Source organism: Phocoena phocoena, chromosome 6 (genome assembly GCF_963924675.1).
Source record: "Phocoena phocoena chromosome 6, mPhoPho1.1, whole genome shotgun sequence".
Lineage (NCBI taxonomy): Eukaryota > Metazoa > Chordata > Mammalia > Artiodactyla > Phocoenidae > Phocoena > Phocoena phocoena.
Genome location: NC_089224.1, coordinates 45819388 through 45846493, shown reverse-complemented (window position 1 = coordinate 45846493; position 27106 = coordinate 45819388). Strand labels below are relative to the sequence as shown.

At 38.6% G+C, this 27106-nt stretch overlaps 1 protein-coding gene across 3 annotated transcripts in view; it reads left to right on the top strand.

The window, feature by feature from the left end:
• Positions 1–27106, top strand: part of FOCAD (focadhesin) — a 284287-nt gene that overhangs the window by 208756 nt on the left and 48425 nt on the right. For all 3 annotated transcript variants that reach the window (XM_065878458.1, XM_065878460.1, XM_065878459.1), the window contains 8 exons: positions 640–684; positions 5491–5599; positions 8501–8617; positions 11133–11371; positions 14630–14719; positions 21026–21173; positions 22953–23072; positions 24608–24730. In XM_065878458.1, the coding sequence (XP_065734530.1) occupies positions 640–684; positions 5491–5599; positions 8501–8617; positions 11133–11371; positions 14630–14719; positions 21026–21173; positions 22953–23072; positions 24608–24730 (991 nt within the window). The remainder of the gene's footprint in view (positions 1–639; positions 685–5490; positions 5600–8500; positions 8618–11132; positions 11372–14629; positions 14720–21025; positions 21174–22952; positions 23073–24607; positions 24731–27106) is intronic.

Here is a 27106-nt window from a genome sequence, read left to right as displayed (position 1 = left end):
TATTTCCTACAGTTATGGAGGCTGGGAAACCCTTGATCAAGGTGACAGCAGACCTGGTTCTGGTGTGGGCCTGCTTCCTAAGTTTGCAGATGGCTGCCTTCTCCTTGTAGCTTCACATGGCAGAGAGCAGAGAGAAAGCAAGCTCTCTGGTCTCTCTTCTCTCTTCTTTTAAGGACACTAATCACATTCATGAGGGCCCCACCCTCATGACCTCCCAAAGGCCCCACCCACCTCCAAATACCATACATTGAGAGTTAAGATTTCAACGTGTGAATTTGGGGCAGCAGGACACAAACATTCAGTCCATCACAGAGAATAATATAAAGGACACTTGTATACCCAGCGCTCAGTTTAAGAGATGACACCATGAAAACACTGTCCATACATTAGTTGCATTCACCTCCTTCCCTGCCTCTACTAAGTAACCTAAGGACTAGGAAGATGAAACTGTCTTGGAAATGAAGCCCTTATTACAGTTCTTTCACCTTACACTAAAATTCACCTTACACTAAAATTCTACATGGAAGTTTTAAGATCTGGAGTCATTGCCAGAGGTTCTTATTAATTGATGAATAAGCAAAAAGATTGGTTTCTTGCTCTACTATAAACTCTCATACCTATTTTCCGTCTGTATCACAGGGTTCGAGACATGTTGACTGATGAGGTCACCAAAGCAGCTGCAAAGTAAGATCCATTTATTCTCTTACCAGGAATTTTCTATAAATAGTTTTCTTCCTCACAGGTACGAACAGTTTCTCCTTTTCTGGCATTTCATTACTTTAAGGATTTAAAGGACTTTTCAGTTATTTTTTAAAAAGTCAGTTGTTATCCTTTCTCATATTCAGTTAATTCTTACTACATGTCTTTCTGTGAAAATACGGAGGAACCAGTGCAGGCACATAACTTTACATCAGAGTAGTGCCCATGCTGTACACCTAACAAAATGCCCTGTGCTTTGGCTTAGATTTAAAGGATTGTGATTTAGTACAGGGGAGAAAAAATCTTTGCTAATGTGAATTATGTCTATTTTACAAACAGATGATTAAATCTCAACTGTGAACCGGTAAATAATTTAAGGTAGTACCTCCTTTTTTTCTCCTGGTGTTATTGGGCCCAGGTTAGCTAAAAATTGAATTTTTTAATACTAAAAACTAATGTGAAAACCCAGTAAAAAAGCAATTTCCATCATATCCTTATGGTTGTTTTAACAAAAATAACTTGAGTGTTGCTACCTTGAGGCTTTTTATTTATCTTAAGCCAACTCTTACTAAGAAAATTATACCATAGTGAACTTGCTTGAACAGTCTCTTCAGGTCCCTTGGTTAGCAAGCTGCCTAATTGTTCCTGGTAGTAAGTTACATGTCAGTTACATACACTTCTCCTTTTCACTATTAGCCTTAGCTTGCTGCTGTTTGACTTCCTTTCTTCTTATTCACCAAATAATATAGATATCTTTGACCCAGAGAATTTCATACGTATTGAAAGTCTATATTATCTAGAAATATTTAACTACAGTTTATTTTTCTCATGTCCTAGAACCTTCTGTAGCTACATAGATTTTGCCTAAAAAACAAAACCCAAAAAACACCATCTACCTTAGAATTCGCTTTCCACCAGCAATTTCTTAAGCAGGTACTTTGCTCTAAAACCTGATCTCAATACCTGATCACTACTCAGCCTCATGTCTTCTGAATATAGTGGTAATCCTCCCCTACACTCAATTCCGTGGGAGGCAATGGGAAATATCTGTTGACAAAATGAAAACTAAAGTACAGAGAGGCATTGATAGGGACTCCTTTGTGTCTGTTTACCTAGTTTGGTGAACTGCAGACACAGTGGGAGAGCACTCAGCTGCTTATTGGAGGGGAGGAGGTGCTGGGATGGGGGGCTGCCTTTGGCCTTTACCTTTCATAGTTTGTTCTATTATGTAGTCTACTCAGTTCCTGTTAAAAACAGTGCTCTGACACTTGCAACAAAAGCTCAAATGCTGAAGAAACTAGCAGCTTTCTATTAAAACAAACTGTAATTTTGCCTCTCCAGTAGTTTTGGCAGATTCCATTCTAAAATTTTAGTTCACCAAGACTTTAATCTTAGATTTGCAAAGCATCATTTCATGACTAATACCCAAAAAGAGTGTGTTCACATTCTCAGTGGTATGGAGTAAAAATAATTTATGTTCTCATGGTGTTACCTTTTCATCAAAAATTTCCCAGTATTTTATAGACCTTATCTTATTAAAGCAATCCTGACAATACTAGGCATGACAGCAAGTGAGCAGGAGATAGTTAAGGTCCAGAGGCTGAGAGATTAATGATAGAGTGGAAGAAAAAAATCAGTCTGCTGCCTTCTCTTTACTTTTTCCCACTGACTTGCTCCAATCATGTGAGGACCGCATCACCATCTCCTGCCAGCTTAGCCTTCTATTCCTTGGACCATGGCTGCCACAGGCTACTTTGGGCCAATGTAGGGCTTATTTTGTTCTGAGGCATAAATTAAATGTAGGAAGTAAAACACTAGTCACAACATTAGACTGATTTGCTCATTTGAGAGCATTTTTAAAAGCATCAGGGATAGGACTAAGGGAGAATCAGAACACAGATAAAACCTGATGATTGATGTAAATTTATTTTCATTGTTAATAATTAAATAGATTTGAACCTGAAGATAAAAATCCCCAAAGGCTTGGGTCACTTTACTAATATGTAATGTAATACTTTGTCCCTAAGAAAGCATCATGGTAGCTCATCCTTCCTTGAGCTTTTTAATTAGGTTAATGGCATCTGTTTGTTTCAAAGGACAATTTAATTAAAATGTCAGTGGTGTTGCCTAGATAAATACTGCACTGATGCTGACATGTTATTATGCAAATTAATCACTGCTGCTTGACTGGTAGGGGATAGTTATGTAATCAACAAGGTGAAGAGTTTTTGCTGAACCTATTCTAGAGTTTCACCTGGCCAGTTCCTCCTTGAATTTGTCTCACTGTGTATGTATGGAGTGTCTTCTCTCCATAACTTACTGCAAGGCAAGTGGGGAATGAAGAGATGTTCAAGAGCTAGTCACCGGTGGGAGGGAGACGCAAGAAGGAGGAGCTATGGGGATACATGTATATGTATAGCTGATTCACTTTGTTATAAAGCAGAAACTAGCACACCATTGTAAAGCAATTATACTCCAATAAAGATGTTAAAAAAAAAAGAGAGAGAGCTAGTCACCACCGTACCTTTATGAAATGTGTAACTTGGCCTAAGCATGCATTGTGACTGTGAGCTAGTTTTTCCTATTCAAAGATTAATGTCCAAATATGCATTTAGTCTGCATCCAAAGGTCTAATTACCAGTGACTTTAAATACATTTTACCCCATTTTACAAGAACAATACATGCTCAGGAATGTCAAGACCAGAGAAACTTTTGAAATACAGTGATTTGGGGTACTGTTTTAAAACTGAGGCTAAATTTTCTTTCAGAATTTCAGGGTTAAAAAGACACTTTTTATGTCATCTTGACTAATATTCTTGTTTTAAAAGATGTTGATACCCAATTTCTGGTGACCATCTAAGAATTTCTCCAGGGTGATAAATTCACTGAGAATTTAAAACTTTTTAAAATCTTACTTCAGGGATTCGTGACCATTTTGTAGCAGAACAGGCTTCAAGGTATTCTCAGTTAAAGGAAAGGGAGAATATTAAAATAAAGGATTTTTTTTTTTTTTTTTGCGGTACGCAGGCCTCTCTCTGTTGTGGCCTCTCCCGTTGCGGAGCACAGGCTCCGGACGCGCAGGCTCAGCGGCCATGGCTCATGGGCCCAGCCGCTCTGCAGCATGTGGGATCCTCCCGGACTGGGGCATGAACCCGTGTCCCCTGCATCAGCAGGCGGACCCTCAACCACTGCGCCACCAAAAAAACGATAAATAAATAAAGGGTTTAATTTTGATTTTGTTAAATGATTTTCTGGCTAGGGCACCCGGGCATGCCCACATCTTGCCTTGCTTCCTGGGATTTTAATGTTAGCTATAGGAGTTCCCAGTAATCCTCACTGCAAAACTGCTTCAACCTCAAGGCTTCCTTTCTGTTTTCTCCCCCTGCCCCATCCCTCAGTGTAAATGTTGTTGTCTTATCAAAGTATGATAGGCCTCGTGGAGGAATGATCTAAGAAGAGATGAACAAAATGATCAAGAGTGCAGAGCAAGGCTTCACTGAGCTTCATCACCCGAGAGTAGGAGGGAGAAGGAAGGAAGGAATGGATGGATTGATAGAACTTGATAATGGCAAGTCCTCAGTTCCATTCTTACCAAATGGAAACAAAAATGCAAGAACACAGGTGTATACTAACCTTTTGATACTCACTAACTCACATGTTCAGTCATGACTGTGGCCTAGGGCTGGAGACACTAGGCTTGCATGGGGAGCAGGGCTGGAAATCTTCCTCATCCCGCCCATCTGCTCTATTCCTGCACCAGGGTAAGCAAGGGAGTAGTTCTTGGATGTACACACTGATTAAAGTTCAGGTCTCAAGTCCAGGTCTGGGGAAGGATTCTCTGCATTTCTGGGAACCCACAATCGTAGAACTCCCTGAGAACTGAACTATCCGATGGTAAGGGTGCTGTGTTGTCTGAGTTCTGTTATGATGAAGTCCGCAAGCCAAGAGCATCTCATCAGTGTCCCACTGGGGATTTTATTCTATAGGCTTACTTTGGAATTATGGAATAATACTAAATGTACATTTTCCAGTGGTAAGTGTATTTAAAAGATTGTTTTCTTGATACCAAATTCATAAGTCAAACTTAAGATTTTATTGCCAATATTAGAAAACTACCATTTGAGTGATATAAAAAGACAACTCTCTATGCAAATAGCCTAAAAGCAAGCTTTTTTGGCATTATCTAGGGTTTCTGAATTATGTTACAGACTGACTTTAAGGTTGCTGGCTTTGACATATTAAGAGAAAGAAGGGAAAAATGATAATGACGGAGGAAAGCCGCCAGCGTGTCGAGTTGCTGTTAAAGTATGCCATCTGAAGTGGTTCACTAGAAGCTGATTCCACACACCAGTGCTTTAGAAAAGCCAGGGGCCAGTTGCATTCTGCTGGGCTTATTCACACAACTGTCCTTCGCCGTGTTTCCAAAACAAATCAGTACATTTTTATATTGGCCAAAGATGACACCGAAGAAGATGGCTTGGGAAATGTAAGGTCTAAAGATGAAATAAAAATTTTAGGAAGAAGAAGCTTAGATGTATGAGCTTATTAGATTTTTTAGGTTACCCAAAGCATAATGACCATACATTTATAAGAAGAATTAAAAATCAGCACTAGTGTCAGAAGGAGGAAAGAAGCTGCTGGCATCAGGGAACCAACAGACCTGTGTTTACAAGGCTCTGTGAAGGGATGGAAGTGCTTTTGACCTCATCTGCCCTCCCTATAGTAGCACCTTCTCTTCTCCCGGTTAATGCCCCCAAATCCTCTCTTGGAATTTTTTTCTTTTTAAACAGAGACAGCCCAGTGGTCAAAGGCAACGCGCTGTTAGCCTTAAGCAGCCTTGCTGTCGTCGTTTCCAAACATGAAGCCAGCCTCTCCTCAGACTCTGAGGGTGTCCTGGAGGTGAGTTAAGGGTGATTAGAACCAGTTGACCTTTGGTCGTGTAACATGTGAAAAGTGAGACTTCTCCTAAAGCCTGGCCCTGAATTTAGGAGGTTACAGTCATTGGCTGTGCTACCCTATGCATCTTTATACCGTAAGCTTAAGTGTCCTCTAAAACACTTTTCTTTGCTGCTTTTCTGTTTTGCTTTCTCCATCACAGTTAAGTGGTCATTTCCATTTGAAGGTACCAATTTTATGCAACAGGGCTTGTCTTTTTGTGATTACATCATGGTAACCAATCTTAGGAGGTTAACTAGGCTTACTGAAAGTGAACAATGATGTCAAAAAAATGATAAATAAGCAGTGTTTACTGACTGAAAAAAATTGCACTTTGCATTTTAATTGTAGATGTCAGTGACAAAGTGCCTATTCATTTTTTGCAAGGCATTTATTTCTTAATTAAACATGTGGCAAGCTGGCCAATGTTCGTTTCCAATGTACTTTTTCAGATAATTCATATCTGTCAAAATAAAAAGGCATGGATTTATTCTTCTTTTAAGCCCCATTTTCTGGTAGCTATCATTATCTGGAGACAGTATAGTCAAGTGGTTAAAAAACACAGGCTTTGGAGTAGGAGAGTCCTAGATTTAAATCCTAATACTTGCATTTACTAGCTCTCTGGCTTACTGTTGGTAACCTCACCTTTCAGAGCCTATTTCCCCATCTGTAAAATGGGGATAACAATACTTACCAGATAGGGTTATTGTTAGGATTAAATGAAGTAATATATGAAAGGCACAGTGGCTGGTAAATAGTAATAGTAACTATTATCATCAGCATCATCACTTCTTGCTGCAAAAAATTGGGCTTTATTCAATGCTATTCAGCCTATCTCTGTCCCCACAGAGTGCCCGATGGACCATTTGTATTCTTTTTTCATGGGAGGGCTTTTTGGTGGGTTCTTTTTGGGCAAGAAGCCAACTCTAATTTAAATTAAAAAGGAACTAGAAGAATAAGGAATCTGGAATCCCATGGAATTGAAGGCAAAGCTTAAAAACTGAGTTGGGAGAAGAACAGGAGGCAAGTTGGGGAGTCCACACACAGGTACTGATGAACCATTTCAGCAGACCACCACTACTGGGATGGATCGGCTATAGTCATTTACTGTCTTTGCGTCACTCACTTAAGATTCGGAATCCCGTGGGTCCCATGCCTACACCTTCAGCAGGGTAGGATGAGTAGCTTGATTGAGCATTTAACCAAGCTTTAAATCATGGAGGAGGGAATTCCCCAAAGGGTGCTCTTACCCTTACCCTAATGCTGTGTGGCAAAAGCTACAAATGTGTATTACATGTGGGGAAGGGAAGGAGGCCAAGGAGTTATTGCATGAAGGATAAAAATGTAGTTAGTTACCATATGAAAATTTACCTTTAAGCCCAGAATCTTATTTTAATAATGAGAAAGATGAAAATTTTTTAGAGTGGAAATGTTTCATGTCTTTGAAAGAGCCGTGGAATACTTTAGCAGAGGCAACATGCTAGGTAGACCTACACTCTAAAAAGTAAACATGCTTTCCTAGGATCCCTTCGTTTTGGTGTTATGTCAGACTACCAGTTGTAAAGGTCATTTGCCCCAGTAACAACTGGAGGTCTAGCTCAGAGTTTGAGCTCCAGGGCCTTCTATTCTTTATTCCCACAACCTTTGTCCTGTGTTGTGGCACATAGTACACAAAACATTGAGAAGCCTCACAAGCCAAAGATGGGGCTTTGCTTTTATTCTTGATAACCTTGCCGTTGGCTGTTACTCAATATAAACTCAAGATGTCATTATTTGATTAAAGTTGAAGTTTTCAAACTTCATTCAAATCTGCATTTGACCAACAACTAAAGATCTTAAGAAGAAGGTCTTTTCTGATTCAAGGAATTAATTCCAAGGTTTCTTAACACCGCATCGACCTTTATAGTTTGCACAGTGTGAGTTAATGAATGTTTTTTGACATCCATGATCATGAATGATTTTTTTTTTCTTTATTTTTTTTGGCTATGTCAGGTCTTAGTTGTGGGGCATGAGCTCTTCGTTGTGGCGTGTGGGTTTTTTCTCTCTCTAGTTGTGTCGCGTGGGCTCCAGAGCATGTAGGCTCTGTAGTTTGCGGCACGTGGGCCCTCTCGTTGAGGCGTGCGAGCTCAGTAGTTGTCACGCACGCAGACTTAGTTGCCCCGCTGCATGTGGGATCTTAGTTCCCCGACCAGGGATCGAACCCGTGTCCCCTGCATTGGAAGGTGGATTCTTTACCGTTGGACCACCGGGGAAGTCCCTCATGAATGATTTTTTTTTGTTTTAAAACCAAGTTCTCTTTTTACTGAGCTGGGTTTTGTTGTTGTCATTGTTTTGTTTTTTGCATTCTCTTTCCTCTTCTTTTCCAAACGGAAGATCATTTATGTTTTCTTACTTACTTGGCTAGGCAAATGTGATGATTCTTCAGTGATAAGTATAGTGATAGTAAGCAGAAATGCTAGAGATGGTAAAAACGTTTTGTCAGCTGCTTTATTGAAATGACAAGTCAGAAATGAGAAAGTTTGAGTTGGTTTCTCTGCATGTCTCTCCCTTTAACCACCATGTTACCCTCACTGAACACGGGAGAGCTCTAAGGAGCTCCCAGATCTGTTCTGTTTTGCAGCCCTCATCCTCTCACATCTGCTAAGTCTTGTATGAAAGGTAAGTCTTATTCACATTGGGGCACAGGTGAGGATGTGTATTTGTCAAATACCTATCTACTTCATGCAGTCCTGGCAGGTGAAGTTTAGTTTTTAATAACAGCACTTCATTCTTTCATACAGAAGGAGGTTGTACCCTGGTTCTAGAAATAAAGTTTAGGTTTTTTCTTTTTTCCCATTATCATTTCATGTTTCCCTTCATCTGCAGGTTCAACCTAATTTCCTTTCAATGGAAGTGTGGGTTTCCATGGTGTTTGATACTCTTCTGGTCATTGTCGATAGCCATTACCAGCCCAGAGGACAACTTTTCTCCTGGTTTTATTATGTAAGTTCGAGAAATAAAAAATGGTTAGAAAACTCAAGCGTTGATTCTTATATCAATTGTTCATGTGAAATCCATAATATAGTGTAAGTCTTAGCCTTAGCTATACATTAGATATAAGTCTCCACCTTGGCTGTACATTAGAGTCACCTGGGGAACTTTAAATATATATACACATATTGAAAAAAGAAATACTGATGTATAGGCCTCACCTCTGATGTAATTGCTTGGGAATGGGTCCTGGGTATCAGCATTTTGGAAGCTTTCTAAGTTATTCTGATGTGTAATCAGAGTCAAGCGCTACAGTTGTAGTAAAATAAACATTGGCTGAAGACGGAGGACCGTGAGTTTCTGGTCTTAGTGCTTTTCATTGCAGAGTATGTGACCAGGGGAAGTTCAGTTAATCTGTCTGGACCACTGTATCCTTGTTTATAAAATGAGGTGATTGAGCAATATTAACTACAGTGATTGTAGCCCCAGCTTCACCTCTTATTAGTTTTGTGACTGTTGACCTGACACTTAACCTATCATCTTATTTTCCCTTCCTGTAAAATGAAGGTAAAAATGAATGCTTTGCCAACTTCGTAGAAGATTGTGAGGATCAAATTATATAATCTACAGAAAAATGTTTTGAAAATGTGAAATGCTCTATACATACAAAGTAATATTGTTGATCATAAAAAAGCACCTGTTACTTAGTCATTCTCTTTCTTCATGCTTATATGCTAAGATCTGAAGCAAATTGAAAACACACTTTGTTGGTTTAGGTTTCATTTTCCCTTTATTGGCTGTAGTGCATGCTTTATTTCTGTATCTGCATGGAATTATTTTGGTTCTGCCTTATCACTATCCATTGCTTAGGGAATTATAGGGATCATGGGACAATCAGCTGAGTGGCAGAGGATTACAGTTGATTTGAATTAAAATATAGCACAAGTCCTGAACTGTTGCTAAGATCATGATTTTAGCCTGAAACTTCATTGCCTTAGGTCTTCCTTGTACAACATTTTGTGTGCCTCTGTCCTCCTGCCCTTAGGAGGACCTGGTATGTATCCATCTGGGGCTTAGGGTCTGGAACTAGGTTTTTTTTTTTTACTACACTTGAGGACAAAAAATGACTTACTAGATAACCTAGAATTAAATTGGAAGGTAGATTTTGCTCAAAGAAGTACCTTGTTTACGATGATTTGTTTTCTGTCAGAAGTTTTCTTATTTCTTTAATGATGGATGAAAACCTTGTTAACTTATATGGAGGTCTTTGCAGTAGCTGTCTGGTTCAGATATTCAGCAGGACGGGATATTGTATTAGACTTCTAATAGCGCTGCTTAGTTCTTGCAATCCAATAAGAATAATGTCTTTACTAGCCAGCTTGGGGTCGCCTCTTACCTTTGTGATTCTTACATTATTATACTTTTTCAAAGCCCTGTTTCAAAAGCTACTTTCTTTATTTCCCTTGTCTTAGCAGCTGGGTCATTTTGAGTAGTATCGTCATTGTAATAGTGCTATATTAACTTAAAGAATCCCTTAGTTCATGTTGCTTTTTATCCTTAAAGTACTAAAGCTTAGAGAGCAAACGAGTATAGAATTAAAAACACTTTTTAATGTGTTTTGACTGCAAGGGACAACACGGCCTTTATGGTGTGTCTGAAAATTTGAAGTGGGTGATACTGAGGAATGATAAACGGTCTTTCTTCCCCCACTTGAGAAGTTTATATAAATTATATAATGTCTGGTGGAGCTCTCTAACACAGGACTCTCTTGGAAACTGTTCACATTCAGCTGCCCTGTCATTTTATTAGGGTTGTTATTCATTTCTTTTCCCATAATTACATATAGGAAAGGAGCATATAGAGCTCTCCGTTTCATTTTGAATAGCTGGTTATTGCTTTGTAACCAGAGGCTTTTAGGATTTCAACTTCCTTTTTAATTAAAAGGAATTAACCCCCTGTAGGAAATAATCCATCTACTGGGAAGCGTTCCCACCAAAAATTTTGGGAGATCTGCCAATAGATCCCTGTGCCAAACTTACACTTATCCCTCTGTAACTAAACTTGAACTGCCCTCACCCTAACCCCTTTTCTTTTCTCTCCCAGAAAACTCCTGGCTTTCTGGACATTTATGATGTGGCTTGGTGGTTTCTGCAAGCTTGGATAGCTTCACTTGGGGTTTCTCATTATATACACATGTAGGCTTTGCAAACACTGATATTGTTTCAGGCTTTATAGTGAGGGAATTCACACCCTTTAAAAGGAGACACTTATAACTTGGTTTTTCAAATTTAAAAGGGTATTATTAGTCAACCGATTGCTTAGTAGCAAATTGTTTTACTAAGAGTAAGAAGGTAACCCGTAGGTAAACACAGAAATAGATTTATTTAAAAAAAATTTATTTTTTGGGTGGCAAGGGTGGATTTAGGAGAAGCTTGTACTGTTGTATAGCGCTTTTGTGATAGGTGTGCGTCCTTCATGTTTTAAACAAAAGGCCAACCCCCTGTTTTCTTTCTTTGGCATGTCCTAGAAATCCTATTCTGGTGAAAACACAGCTAGTGCCATTGCACGTTCTGCGGCCGCCACGGCTTTGTCTCTCCTTGTGCCAGTTTTCATTATCTCTTGCAAAGAGAAGGTTGAGGAAATCCTGAACATGCTGACTGCCAGGTTACCTGGGAAACCAAGTGCTGATGAGTCTCAAGCCGTGCAAATCCACATGGGCCTCGCTTTGGGGATGTTTCTCTCTCGCTTGTGTGAGGAGAAACTCAGGTACAGTTTATTAAAATATTCCTGTTTTTCCTCTTTGTGACTTACGTGGAGGATTTGTCCCTCTCTCTCCCCCCATCCCCGACTCTCTCTCTCTCTCTCTCTCTCTCTCTCTCTCACACACACACACACACACACACACACACACACACACACAGACACACATTATATCTGAGCAATTTGTGGTGCTCAACTTTTTGAGATGTGCACCTTGATCCTTTATTCTCCTTTAGGAATGAATTTGTCTCTCTAAAATACCATCACATAGACATTAATGCATTTTAAGGGTTCCTCTTTTTAAAGTGATTGATTACTTGAAAATCATTTCATGCTTAGATGAAAGCCATGTGTAGTAGACATGAGGAAAGTAATCATATGGTGCTATAAATTTTAAAAAGCTTCTTTTTTTCCCTCAGGTTTATAAGGGTGAAAGTAATTACTTATTCTTTGTTGATATCACTATAAAATGGGAGGAAAAGATCGGGGTACCCCTGTGCCTGAGGGTGCGGGAATCACTGAATCACCTGAGAACTGCATGTACCCAGTGTTAAATATTGCTTTTATCCTGCGCCCTGGCTACATTTTCGTAATCCTTAAAGAGTCTTAATCTCTGCATATTATACTGTGTGCTTTATTCAGTTTGATTGCTCATTTTTAGACTGCTAGCTTTACTCTTGAATGGAGCTAATAGAATATCAAAGACCCAGGTGGAAAATTCCACTAAGTTTTCTGGTGCACGAATCTACTTTAGTTTTGTTGCTCATTATATTTATTCTTTATTTTATTACCGATCTTAGAATTTTATATATCCAGATTGATAGTACTGTGGTACAACATGAGTATTTGGGGATCATGAATATTTAGATGTCACTGGTTTGGAATTTCAGCCCCATTTTCCTGCACTGGAAATAGTAGGGATTGTGGGGAGAGGCATTCTGTTCTGATGTTAGCTGTCCTTAAGCTTCCCTAGTTGGCAGAAATTGTCTGTCCAAAAGCAAGAAATGGTGTTGATGTGGGTAAATTGTGTGATATTATGCTATATTTAGATCTCTGTTTGAAACCAGTGGTTAAGTTTACATTTGTAATTTACATAGTTTTGTGCAAACATCCATATGTGAAACCTTTATGAGAACTGCTATTGATCTAGGGAAATACTGTATTTCAGATGATCATTTTCAGCCCTTGGAAACATCTGTTGGATGATTTGGGAAGATTGGCTTAGTCTTTGTGATCATAAATGAAACAGTTCCAGAATATTCATTTTGTTCTATTCACCAGTATTAGTATACACAGGCCTGGTTCTGGACATGAACAAAAGGCTGCCCTTCGCATGTGAATTGACTGTTACATGTCTTGTGTGTGGGACAGAACACAAAGTATTTTTATAGACTTAAAACGTGAAAGTGATTTTTTTCCCCCTTTGCTTCTATGCTACAAATGGCGGTCTCTTCACCATCTGTGTTCATGTTCTTTCTTCAGTATCTTTTCAAGCTACTTGTTTTACAACTAAAAATGAGCCATGGCAGTTTAATTCCAGGCAACTCATTTCATTCTATCCTGGCTCTGGCTCCCTTCTTCCTTAGTTTAGGAGGAGATGCTGCTGGTTTTAGGGCTTGACAAGCTTACATTTGGGGTTAATTTAATTATGCTACCTGGAGAAACCTATGGTGATTCCCCTAAAGCATCCTTTCTGGTTCCTAGATTGCCTTCCACCCCTATCTACCCTACTTGACTTTGCACCTGCAGGAAACCCTGGGGAAGGATACCAGGAAGCTCTTCCTGAGGCGGACTGCCCACAGAATAACTGCAGATTTTAACTTTGCCATAATGATCCTGTATTTGATAGCATTCTCCTTCTGCCTGGTGTGTTAGTACTGCAGCCATTAATATAATTATTCATGGTTCCCACCTTCCTAATTTCATAGAGCAGAGGAATCTGAAATATTTGCCTTTTAGTACTAATAAATATTTTACTAGATAATGACAGTCTCACCAGATAATGACATTTTTGGAGAAAATTTCTATTTTTCTAAGATTAAAGTAAGTGTTTTGAGGGCTACTAACTCAGAATAATCAATGACATCAAATAAGTAGCCCAAAGTGGCCCCTTAGGAGAATAGGATCAGGACAATATCTTGGTATCAAGAATGAAAAATCACTTTGTAGAAAATAATTTTGACGTTCAATCCATCTTTCTTTTTATTTTATTTTTTTTGCTGAGGCTTATGAAAAATCTCCTGAATTTAAATTCCAGTCTAGAATTTATTCAGAAAAGTATATTATTCCAAAGCTTGCTTCTGTCATAACTCCCAGAGGATACTAGTAGGATCTCTTTAGCATTTGTTTAGGATATTTAAGTACATTTTACTCCAGAGAACAACTATAATAGGACTTATTTAGTTAAAGCTATTAAAATTGTGTGTACCTGTGTGCATGTTTTCTCATTGCAAAATGTACTCCTTCACCTCAGGCAAAACCACTATAGTCTTGGTTGGAGAAGATATTATTTAAAGTGCGCTCTGGCTGGCTGGCATTCCTGGGGCTGCATTCCACTCAGCATGGTCTGAGGCAGCAGCAGGAGAGCTGACATGTAGGGACCCCTTGATAATAAAGTGTCAGTGATGAAGCCCACAACTCTGCCTGAAAAGACAGACGTAGACCTACCTTTTAAGTTTTATTTTACTCTAAAAGTCATAGTTCTCACCAAGACAATTACAAAAACCACATCAGTTACTGTATAAAGGCAGAAAAATATAGGGCTGGGTTTTACCCCCGTTTAAAAAAAAAAAAAATAGAACTGAAAACTTCCATATTTGAGACATGAAATCAGAAGTTATAGTCTTTGCAAGAAAGATTTGGAATGATTATTGATAATATCAGCTTAATGGATTAGTAAATATTCTGAAGAAAATCACCTTAGCATTCCTAGAAATAATTTTTTGGAATTCTGAGCTTTGTTCTTATTTTTCAGTGATTTTAAAATTTGAATGAGCTGAGAAAATGCAAAAGTAGCAGTTTTAGGGTTTATTGGTTTGCAAGTGATTATAATGTACAGAAACCCAATTATTGAATAAATTCTGACTCAGTTTCTCTGTCTACAAAATATATGTGAATCATCAATATTGTTATTTGCCACTTTTATATATTTTTTAAAGAAATGCATTTTCAATAAAATATTGAGAGCAAAATATTACATAGTAAATATTTTGGACAGTTGAATGATTTTAAATAATTCATTTTTCCCTCTTGGTCTTTACCCAGTGATATATCTGGCCAACAGATGAACCTTCTTCTGATGAAGTCTTTGGATGCCCTGGAAAATTGCTGCTTTGACACTAGTCTTGAATACAAGTATGTTGATTCCATTCCCTCTCTGATACTCAGAGATTGGTTCTTCCTTTGCCATAAATTTTACATTCTATGGTGAAATATTTGTAGGACCCGGTCTTGAATTCCTTTGTGTAGAGATTTCAGTAATAATAAAAAAATCTGTAATTAAAGCTCACTTGTTCTGAAGCCCATGTTTCAGAAATAGGCAGTTTGTTTCCATACAAAGCAACAAATGTCATTTTGTGGCTGTCATTAAGTTACCCATACCTTAGATTCTGTCTTGTACTTTACCATATGAGGCATCTATCTGGGGACTTGTATGTATGACAACCTTTTTAAAATCTGTTGAAAATATTCTTTCAATTTGATTTGACTAAGAGAGTCTTTGACTCATGATTTGGATTTCCCTATGAAATCTAATGTCAGAGGAATCAAAATAGAAACAAGCAGAGGATACACCAGAGGTTCCCCACCTCCTCAATATTAGTAGATCCCTTCTCCCCGCAAACTTCATGCTTTTAAGATATTTTGTCTGTTAAATTAAATATCTTAAGAGTTAATTTATTTTCTCATTCCAGTCATGAAAAACAACAAAAACAAAAAGGAATAATCAGAAAATACAAAACAAAATGGTGTTACACATATTCATTTAGTGAGACATTGAATGTTTTAACTCATGCATGTGGCTTGTGTGGGAAAACATGTTGTTTTATTAGGCCTTCTGAAATATTGACACCATTGAGAACCTGGATTGTACCTTTTTGGACTTCCCTATGTTTTGGAACTTGAGGTTTGGATCTTCTGGGGTTGAAGTTACTAGGAAACTCAACAGAGTATAAGCACTAACCTCCAATTTATTAACTCATTTACTTCATGCTCTAATGGGCACTGTTCAAATATGAGTTAAATCAGTGTTTGCCAAAAAACTCAGTGTTTAAATTTCTGGTCTTTAGGAACTTATGATCTAAAGTTACATTCATGGATGTAGCCTGTTAAGTTCAGACTAACAAAAGCATAAATGGTAGAAGTACTGCAAGTATCATGTATTTCATCATGTGTAAATAAAGTCAGATCTTCACTTAGTAGGTGGTAGTTATGAGATCTTTCACATGCAGTCTAAGGTTGGATAAGAATGCTTGAAACGCACTCACTTTATCACACTTTAAAGTTGAACACGTCAGAGATGAAATGACGTGTTAAGAGTGTGGTTTTGAGTATGGGCAAAGAGAGTTCGGTGGCATGATTCAAGTCTTTTAAATTTAGAAAATGATTAATGGAAGGGATAGGGTCATTTAACTGTTCAGGGGGCCGGTGAAGAGTTGAGTTTTTTGAGCCTAATTCATGTGTTGGTGGTGCTGCCTTTTACAGCCAAGGAGTAAGGTAAGTTTCTGTCCTTTCCTCTCCCCTCTCCCCCTCTTCCTTTCTCCTGCCTTCCCACCAAGGTGTCCAACATATCTGTAGCTCAGGGTATTACAAAGCTGGGGAGAAAATGGTGTTTAACATGCTGCACACTTTCAGCCAGCTAGAACAATCAGGAGTGACTCTCACGTATCAGCTCCATGAGTTTGCAGGAAGGTTGTTTGAGTGAAGGGAGGGCCACGCAGTTAACTGAATTATCCAAAGTATGGGCATTTATGCATTTACGACCTTCATATGTCTAAGCATATGTAACTTTAAAATTAACTTTTTATATTAACAAGGTTCTTGTTTCTTCATTCTTACCTTCTTTCTTGATTCTTACCTTCTTAATAAACATGTGTCTGGGAGAAGGAAAGGTGGGCCTCCATAGGGGATTGAGCCTGCAGATTCAAGTAGAATAGCATCATCAGAAATTTCCTGTCCATTTAGTAAATCTTGCTTGCCTTTCAGTGCCAATTAAAAGCCCAGGTCCTTCAAGAAACCCTCCCTCTATTCTCTCCAAATTGTGTTTTTCCTAGTTAATGAAGTTTAGTATTTTGTCATTTCTAATGCTTTGTGGGTGTCCACGCTTAGGTAGGTCTCTCGTTGGTTTTGGGTTCCACTAATACTTACTGAGCAGCGCCGTATTTTGCTAGGCCTTTTCACATCCGCTTCTCATGTAATTAAGCCCTGATTACAACCCAAATATTGATACTAAAGCAGGAGTCACCATCACTTCAGTTTACAGATGAAGAACGTGAGTCTAAAATAGGAGACTGGTTCAAGGTCACGCACTACGTGGCAGAGCCAGGAGAGAAACCTAGGTAGTCTGACTTCAAAACCAGCTTGCTTTCTCTTGCTTAGCACAGCATGGAGAACACATTTCAGTAGAAAGAAAGCAGTTTGACACTTGACAGTGTGGTGTTGATTATTTTTTCTGACATGTGGATGTTGTCTATCATTGAAAGCAGAAGAGAGATTCTAACTAGGCCCAGACCTGGTTCATAGCATAAAGTATTCGCCCATCCAGTGAGCTTGCAGGAGTCCGGGGCAGTCCTCTCTCACCTGAAATATCGGAGGCGTTACCCAAAGGTAGTTAATAGATCTGAGAGCCTGCTACCTCGAGTGATAGAATTCACCCAGAGCAAATTTACCACGCTTCCTTGGTTTAATGGATGTGTCCCTGCTGAGAGAACCGAGCACCTGGTGTGGTGTTTGGGGTCCTATCACTTACATTTTGCTGCCATCTAGTGGTATGTATTACACCATTTCAGTCTTCACAGCCATAACTAGTCATGTTATCCATCAATGACCTGAGCATTGGTTAATTACTGTTGAGCTTTTACAAATATGATAACATTTGTATAGCACTTTGTAAAGGGCAAAGCACTATACAAATGTTAACTGTTATTAGAACTAATTATTAGATGGCCTAGTACTTAATCTGCAGAATAGCCTACAATAAACTAGGGAATTGAAGATTCATCTCTGGTTAATTTTAGAAAAATATATCATGTCCCAGTTGATATAGCAACACACATATCGGAATTATGAGCATAGCTTTTAAGACTCAGAATTTCCTTTGCCAGTGATATTTTAATACACTTGGATAAGAGTTTCAAATAAGTAATGACATAATGGGGCATATCATCCTCTTTATCGTTTGTTAGTATTCTTTTTTTTTAATTTTATTTATTTATTTATTTATTTTTGGCTGTGTTGGGTCTTCGTTTCTGTGCGAGGGCTTTCTCTAGTTGTGGCAAGCGGGGGCCACTCTTCATCGCGGTGCGCGGGCCTCTCACTATCGCGGCCTCTCTTGTTGCGGGGCACAGGCTCCAGACGCACAGGCTCAGTAGCTGTGGCTCACGGGCCTAGTTGCTCCACGGCATGTGGGATCTTCCCAGACCAGGGCTTGAACCGTGTGTCCCCTGCATTGGCAGGCAGATTTTTAACCACTGCGCCACCAGGGAAGCCCTGTTAGCATTCTTATAGGAGATTTATGTTAGCAATTCCCAAACCTCAATTTTATATCTAACACAATTTATTTCATCTGTTCAGGACACCAACACTTAAGTCCTTTTTGTTTTCAGTGGACAGAAAGATGTGAAAGCTATCTCTGCCCAAGTTATTCTTGGTTTAGAGCTGGTAGAACAGTGAAGCTAGAATGAGGGAAATGTGTAGAAATGCTGAACTAAGCACCTAGAAGAATCTTTAAGACTTAGGACAAAAGATACACACATTAAAATGTAGAAGATTTGGAAGTCAGCAGGGAACATCAGGAATGAAGCTTTAGGACTACCTTCTTGGTACATGCTGGAACAAATTAGACAAAGTAGAAGGAAACAGTTCAGATGGTCAATAGATGCATACAATCTAACGTATTTTTGTTGGCACCCATACGTACTTAGTTAGACTGTATATTCGTATATCATAACAGTCAGCTAATAACCAAATGAATAGAATCGTTAGTGACTGTAAACCTTGCCCAAGAATAATTCTGCTGTGATATTTTTTAGGTAAATGTAAACTAGAAACTGGGATGTCTTTTTCTAGACCTTTGTGCCCGTGTGCCTTGAGATGGTGAAAGAGGAGCTTCAGTCCAGGGGATAGAGATTTTTGTGTGCCCAGATAGCCAGAAAAGCAAGACCTGTCTATTATTTGAAGAAGATGAACCCCAGTAGTTAAGTGAGCTTTGAGAAGAATCTTTTTGCCTTATAAACCTGACACCTCTTTCTTAAATTAGTCAGGCAAAAAATAGAAATCGAGTTTTCTTGATTGAATCTTGGATGATATATTCAGTGAATTTTACCACTCATAAATTTTGCCTCCAACTGAACATGAAAATCAAGCCTTGGCTTTTTTTGGGGAGGGGGTTCCCCCCTATAGATTTTTCTCTCCACTTTAGATTCTCTTGAAACTAAAGAGAATTTGGTCAGGTCTTCAGCATTCAGTAAATGTTGGTTGAATGCCTCTCCCTGTCAAGCAGTGTTACTAGGTGCCACAAATACTGTAGTGAGGAAAAAACAGAAAAGGTACCTACCCTCATGGAGCTTGCAAGCTAGTGAAGGATGTGGTCAGTAATCAAATCAGCTCCCAGATAATCTTCATTGGAGTATATCATTAAAATTGTCTGAAGTAAATTAGTACAAGGTACTATGGGAAAATATTAAGGAGGTTCCCTGCTGGACCAGGGCATGTATCCCTGAGGAAGTAACATTTGAAATCCTAAGCATAAATAGCAGTTACATAATTAAAGAGGGAGCAAAAGTTAAATTTTAAAGTATTAAATGATATTTGTCTAACTATATCTTTGGTCTGATTTCAGGTTTTCATATGCATCAGTATAGAAAGATGGCCAAAAAAACCCTTTCCTGTAGAGTCTAAATGAAAACAAAGACTTTAAATCCATTCTAATCAGCAGCAGCCTTTCCTCTTTCAGAAATGTGATTTGTCTCAAAAGCACACAGTGTTCAGATGTTAGACGCTGATTTAACTCATTGAAATATGCATTATGCTAGTTGAGCTGGTTGTTAAGTTCATGTAAGCAGGAACAGCAGTTCTGCCTGACTTGGATTATTGCTGCAGTAGCTTCCTGACAAAGGATTTTCTAATGCCAGATTGTTGTGCAATAGAACCTAGGAAAACACATCTGAGACATGTTGCCTTCTCATAATCATTCCATCATGGCATCACACAGGGTGCCGGGAGGGGCCTGGGTTTGGCAGTTGGAACAGAAGGTTGGAAATCAAAAAACCCTGTCTTCTGTCCATGCTCTGCTGGAAACTCTCTGCATGACCTTGAGCAAATCCTGTAGCCTCTCCATCCTCTTGGGTATCTCTTATCGGATGTGGAGGCTCCGTTGGCACAGAGGTGTCAGGGGAAGTAACTAACATGTTCAAGAAACTATGTGAAGGTCTTGACGCCAGCCAAAGCGATAGATGCTATATAAGAGCAAAATGACATAACATACGGGCATTGAAATATGTTATTGGAGAAATGCCCTGGAATGTCTTCTTAAGCAGTAGATATCAGGAAGAGAGGCAAGCCAAACCAGAGTGAGGATGATTTCTGAAAAAGTCAGCATTTCCTCAACTTGAAAAACAACAATGATGATAAAACTTTTTCAAAAGAGTAAAAAATTACCCCCAAGCCACATTTATCTTATCACACTAACCAGAAGTTTACTGGGAGAACAGTTCTTTTCTTTAAATGGATATGTATTCTTTCAGGAGAACTGGGGCACAAAGCCCAAGATTCCAATTGAATTGTCACATGGGGTAACTTTTGACAAGCCTGTCATTTGTCCATTTTCTCTTCTGACCCAGTGGTACTCGGAGGGATCAGAGGGGAGAAGAGGATTAATGTCATTGTGCACAGACAAATACACAGTTTCTTTGAGACAAATTCCACTTGTTGAAGTTGACTAGGAAACATGAAGCACTTAGCAGTACCTTGTAATTATGCCTTGCATTTATGTGCCCCTCTCCCCCCGTTATTAGTCAGATGGCCTCAGCTCATATCCTGAAATTTAGGCTTTTTTCTCCTTATGCAGTTAATCATAGTGCACTCAGCATGATTTGGTGGGGGGCAGTCAGTGGAGAGAGGACCACGGCATTTCTCTAAGTGCAGAGATAGAACTGGTTTGACTAATTTTTATGCCTCCTTCTCTTACAGAGTTTGTCAAACTATTTCATGTATTTATTTGTTTTTTCCATTGGGTACATAGCACTGGCATGGGCCACGGACACATTTTGATTGGCGGGGGTTCGGGGGCATTGGTCATGGAATACACCTGTACACCAGGCAGCAGAATTAGAATCCAGCCATCTTACCTCGGGTTGTAGAGCACTGGTAACTCCCATGATAAGTGAAGAGCAATGGCGTGGATTTCTTACGATTTTCACTCCTCATCTTTTTTTGGCATCCAAGCACGGGCTGTGTACTGGGAGTTGGACTTGTCCTGTCCCTCATGAGCCACAGCAGCCGAACAGAGTCGCGAGTTCACGTGGCAGCCTCGCTTCGGAAGCTCTCCGTGTACCTGGATGACAGCGGGGGCCAGAGCAGAACCTTTCAGGAGGTAGGAGACCAACGTTCCGGTTTCCTTCCCTCTGCTGGCTTTTGTTTTCCTCTTGCTGCTTATTTTCTACTTCTCCTGTTTTGGTAACTCTGAAATTAAATCCTCCCTCAATTTCAGCTGGGCTAAGGAGAAAATCTGAGTGGCAAACAACCTACATTAGATCATAAGGTTTTCAAATAGTGCAGCTATTTAAATCAAGTTAGACTTACATGTGGCATATAAGAGCCTTTAGTGAATACAAAAACCTAACTCAGTAGCACTAGAAGGCAGTTTCTAAGAAGAGCTGCAATTTCTGGAGGAAGGTTAAATGGAGATTTTTTAGAATTAGCCTCCATCCAAGTATAACTTTAAGAAATGGCCAGGAGTAAGCTTAAGAAACTGTGGATCGAAAAAGGCATTTGATTTTTTTTAATGTCAGTAAGCATGAAAAATTATTGAGGAAATTCCCTTCACCACACTTAATGAAAAGATTTTTCTGTGATGGTGTAAAAATATGCAGAATTGGGATCCTGGGCTCTGGTCTGTGTGTTGACTGGGTCGAGCAGGACATCTAAGGCCTGTGTGTCTGTGAGCCCAGGTGAAGCCACGCCGCTGCAGGGCTCTTCTCTCTGGGAGGAGCCTGGGCCGACCTCTTGGCCTCACTAGATTCTCCGTCTCATTAGAGCAGATCCTATTTTCCCCCGGCCTGCCCACGAGCTATTGATGAGCACATAATGGCTGCTGTGTTTCCCTGCTCAGCTCCTCTGCTTTCAGCAATAGGACTTGTTGAATCAGTGAATTTCTTTGGGGCACAGAGGGTTGCAGTTTTGTTCTAAGACATGCACCACATTTCCATTTTTAAAGCAGTGCAGAGCACAGTTGGAAAGTACATTTTTTTTCTAAGCCGAAGGAGAAAATGTTACAACCACGGAGCAATTTGATTAATAAATGAAAGCAGGGTTTTTATAATTGATGCATCTGTCTGCCTTGATGGTTTGATTTAGAAGGCCGCGAGCAAGCAATTTCGGTTGTTCCTCCCCTCTGATTTTTATTATCCAATTTCTACCTTAGAAACTGCCTCTTTTTTTCATGCTGTTATCAATCAGTGTGAGGAGTTGAACATTTCTACTTTGTCTTAACAGCATCTTTGTGAGGAAGGGATTCATCATGAAAATGCAAGGTAGCAGGGAGGGATGAATAACCTTGATTTGGACAAATGGAAGCTCAGATAGTTGGAGTGACTTGCTTGAAGTTACTTAGCCAGTCAGTGGTCAATTTGGGATATACACTCAAGTATTGTTTCTACTCCCAACATTTAAAAAAAATTTATAATTTGTTCATTTATTCATCTATTTATTTATTCATTTGCTTATTAAAATCACACAAGTGCTCTGAAGTGAGTAGAAACAAGTGAGTGCTTTGAATTTCCTCTCCAGTTTGGCCTTGGATCAGAGCACATGGCCATTAGTAGTATCCACTGGTGATGAAAATCTACTTCTGCTGTTGAGGGAACGTTTTGATTTAGCGTCTAAAGACCCAGGTGTGAATCTCGCCTCTGTCACTTGCTAGCTATGTGTAATTGAGCCTCGAAGATTTTATCCAGAAAGTAGCCCTAATGACCCCCATCTCATAATATTGTTATGAAATATAAGCTAGGCAGCAGAACAGTGCCACGTCTATAGTGGGTATACTCGAATCTAATCCTTATGCCAGGGATAAGTTTGACAAAATATTCGTTTCAACTAAACCATGTTCTTTTATTTCCCCTCATGAAAACACGTGTTTCTCTTGTTTTTTCAGGTCCTTGCCTATACCCTCAGCTGTGTATGTACATCCGCATTCAGTACCGGAATTATTGAGGCTGTGGAGGCTGAAGATATTATGAATAAGCTTCGACTGTTAGTGGAGAACAACCAGCAGGTTGGAATTTCTGGTTATTTCTCAGTGGGTCTCAGGCTGCTGCTAAGTCTTAATTCTAATTTACTCTGAATTAGACTATAATGTGGTATGTTTTGTGCCTGGAACTGAGGAACTTCTAACTCTTGTCTTGTCCACAGCTATAGCCAGTATCCACAGACATCTTTTTCTCTCTTTATCCCCTATAGACATTTTTTCTTTTTTGGTCTGAGTACGGAAGTCTTTACTGTCTCTCCAGCTATTGCTCTGTATTTATAAAATCTTAAAACACGTGGCTAGGGAATATAAGAGTTATGTAAGGCTAGAAACAAAAATTCGTAACGATAGGAATACATAGAGTAATCTGATAAAGTAAAGCCTCAGCAAGTTCAAGGCAGAGAAACTCTGCTCGTGACTAAATATATAAGAAAATTTAGATTCCTGCAATTTAAATGAAATACCCTTAAAATATTCCCTCTGAAATATTAGTCAGCCTTCAAAAGGAAGAAAATTCTGACATACACTATGACGTGGATAACCTCAAGGGCATTATGTTAAGTGAAATAGGCCCGTCACAAAAAGACAAACACTGTATGATTCTGTTTATATGAGGTATTTAGAGCAGTCAAAAGCATAGAGACAGAAAGTGGAATGGTGGTTGCCAGGGGCTGAGGGAGGGGGAATGGGGAATTATTGTTTAATGGGTACAGAATTTCAGTTTTGCAAGATGAAAAGAGTTCTAAAGATGGATGGGAGTGATGGTTGCACAGCATTATGAATGTACTTCATACCACTGAACTGTACACTTAAAAATGGTTAAGATGGTAAATTTTATGTTATGTGTATTTTACCATAATTAAAAAAAATTGAAACAAAAATGTTCCCTCTGATCACACAGGCTCTAGAATTTCCCTGTTTGTATTTTGTTTGCTCAGTTCTTTGTTTTTTAGATTTCTCCAAAGCCTTAATATTGGCCATAGTGGGTTACTGCAGGATTCGGTCCAGGTTTTAAGCCTGTGCTGTTTTGTATTATTATTATTTTATGGTTGTATGCCTGCTCACTTACAGTCAGAATAGATTTTGCATTGTGAATCAACTATACTTCAATAAAAAATAAAATTAAATTAATGTAAAATTAGAAAAAAAAGAATAGATTTTGCAAACACCAAAATATAGAAGTTTGCATATGCTGTGCTCATTATAGAATATTTTCTCCTCTTGTTTGGGGGTTGACTGGGCTTGGGTGATTTACCTTGGTGTTTTCACCCTAACCTCCTCTTAGAATTTGGATTGTTTGACCCAAGTCAATCAGTAGTGCAGTATTCTTTTCCTAAAATAAACCACTTACTGAAGCCAAATTCCATACAATTAGACTGCAGTTTCTGTTGCAGACTGGTGTAGATTTTAAAAATCTGCAAATCTCTGATTTTCAGATGGAAACAGAATGTGTCTATAGGAAACGGAGCCCTTAAATGTGCTTGTTTTGCTGTATATGAACGTTCCTGGTCTGTGCCATTCTTCTTTTTTTCTTACCTCTTCTTTTAATTTATTTTTAACAGACTTCAGGTTTTGCCCTGGCATTAGGAAACATAGTTCATGGTTTGTCTGTGTGTGGACATGGAAAAGCTGAAGACTTGGGCAACAAACTGCTCCCTGCCTGGATCAGAATTGTTCTAACAGAGGTAGAAGGACCTCCTGCATGTTATTTTATAGTTTTATAAAGGAAAAAGAGCTACTTTATTGGACCATTTATAGGTGCTGCCAAGATATATAGCTTAACCATAAAAAAATAGGCAATTTCAAATGGAAGAGACACATGTACTTTTTTTTTCTTTTTTAATTGAATTTTATTATTATTTTTTTATACAGCAGGTTCTTATTAGTTATCTATTTTATACATATTAGTGTATACATGTCCATCACAATCTCCCAATTCATCCCACCTCCACCACTACCACCTGCTTCCCCCCTTGGTGTCCATACATTTGTCCTCTACATGTGTGTCTCTATTTCTGTCCTGCAAACTAGTTCATCTGTACCATTTTTCTATATTCTGCATATATGCATTAATATACAATATTTGTTTTTCTCTTTCTGACTTATTTCACTCTGTTTGACAGTCTCTAGGTCCATCCACATCACTACAAATAACACAATTTTGTTCCATTTCATGGTTCAGTAATATTCCATTGTATATCTGTACCACATCTTCTTTATCTGTTCGTCTGTCGATGGGCATTTAGGTTGCTTCCATGACCTGGCTATTGTAAATAGTGCTGCAGTGAACATTGGGGTGCATGTGTCTTTTTGAATTATGGTTTTCCCTAGGTATATGCCCAGTAGTGGAATTGCTGAGTCATATGGTAATTCTGTTTTTAGTTTTTTAAGGAACCTCCATATTGTTCTCCATAGTGGCTGTATCAATTTACATTCCCACCAACAGTGCAAGAGGGTTCCCTTTTCTCCACACCCTCCCCAGCATTTGTTGTTTATAGATTTTCTGATGATTCCCATTCTAACTGGTGTGAGGTGATACCTCATTGTAGTTTTGATTTACATTTCTCTAATAATTAGAGATGTTGAGCAGCTTTTCATGTGCTTCTTGGCAATCTGTATATCTTCTTCAGAGAAATGTCCATTTAGATCTTCTGCGCATTTTTTGATTGGGTTGTTTGTTTTTTTAATATTGAGCTGCATGAGCTGTTTATATATTTAGGAGATTAATACTTTGTATGTTGATTCGTTTGCAAATATTTTCTCCCATTCTGAGGGTTGTCTTTTCGTCTTATTTATAGATTCCTTTGCTGGACAAAAGCTTTTAAGTTTCGTTAGATCCCATTTGCTTATTTTTGTTTTTATTTCCATTACTCTAGGAGGTGGGTCAAAAAAGATCTTGCTGTGATTTATGTCAAAGAGTGTTCTTCCTATGTTTTCCTCTGAGAGGTTTATAGTGTTCAGTCTTACATTTAGGTCCTTAATCCATTTTGAGTTTATTTCTATATATGGTGTTAGGGAATGTTCTAATTTCATTCTTTTACATGTACCTGTCCAGTTTTGCCAGCATCACTTACTGAAGAGACTGTCTTTTCTCCATTGTATATCCTGGCCTCCTTTGTCATAGATTAGTTGACCATAGGTGTGTGAGTTTATATCTGGTCTTTCTATCCTGTTCCATTGATCTGTATTTCTGTTTTTGTGCCTGTGGCATATTGTCTTGATTACTGTAGCTTTGTAGTATAGTCTGAGGACACAGAGTCTGATTCCTCCAGCTCCGTTTTTTCCCCTCAAGATTGCTTTGGCTATTCGGGGTCTTTTGTGCCTCCATACAGATTTTAAGATTTTTTGTTCTAGTTCTGTAAAAATTGCCGTTGGTAATTTGATAGGAATTGCACTGAATCTGTAGATTGCTGTGGGTAATATAGTCATTTTTGCAATATTGATTCTTACAATCCAAGAACATGGTATAGCTCTCCATCTGTTTGTGTCATCTTTGATTTCTTTCATCAGTGTCTTATAGTTTTCTGAGTACAGGTCTTTTACCTCCTTAGGTCAGTTTATTCCTAGGTATTTTATTCTTTTTGTTGCAATGGTGAATGGGATTGTTTCCTTAATTTCTCTTTCTGATCTTTCATTGTTAGTGTATAGGAATGCAAGAAATTTCTGAGCATTAATTTTGTATCCTGCAACTTTACCAAATTCATTGATTAGCTCTAGTTTTTTGATGGCATCTTTAGGATTATCTGTGTATAGTATTGTGACATCTGAAAAGAGTGACAGTTTTACTTCTTTTCCAATTTGTATTCCTTTTATTTCTTTTTCTTCTCTGATTGCCGTGGCTAGGACTTGCAAAACATAAAAATATATGGTTTTTATTCTTCCATTTGTTAATATGGTGTATCACATTGATTGATTTGCGTATATTGAAGAATCCTTTCATCCTTGGGATAAATCCCACTTGATCATGATGTATGATCCTTTTAATGTGCTGCTGGATTCTGTTTAATGTGCTGCTGGATTCTGTTTGCTAGTACTTTGTTGAGGATTTTTGCATCTATATT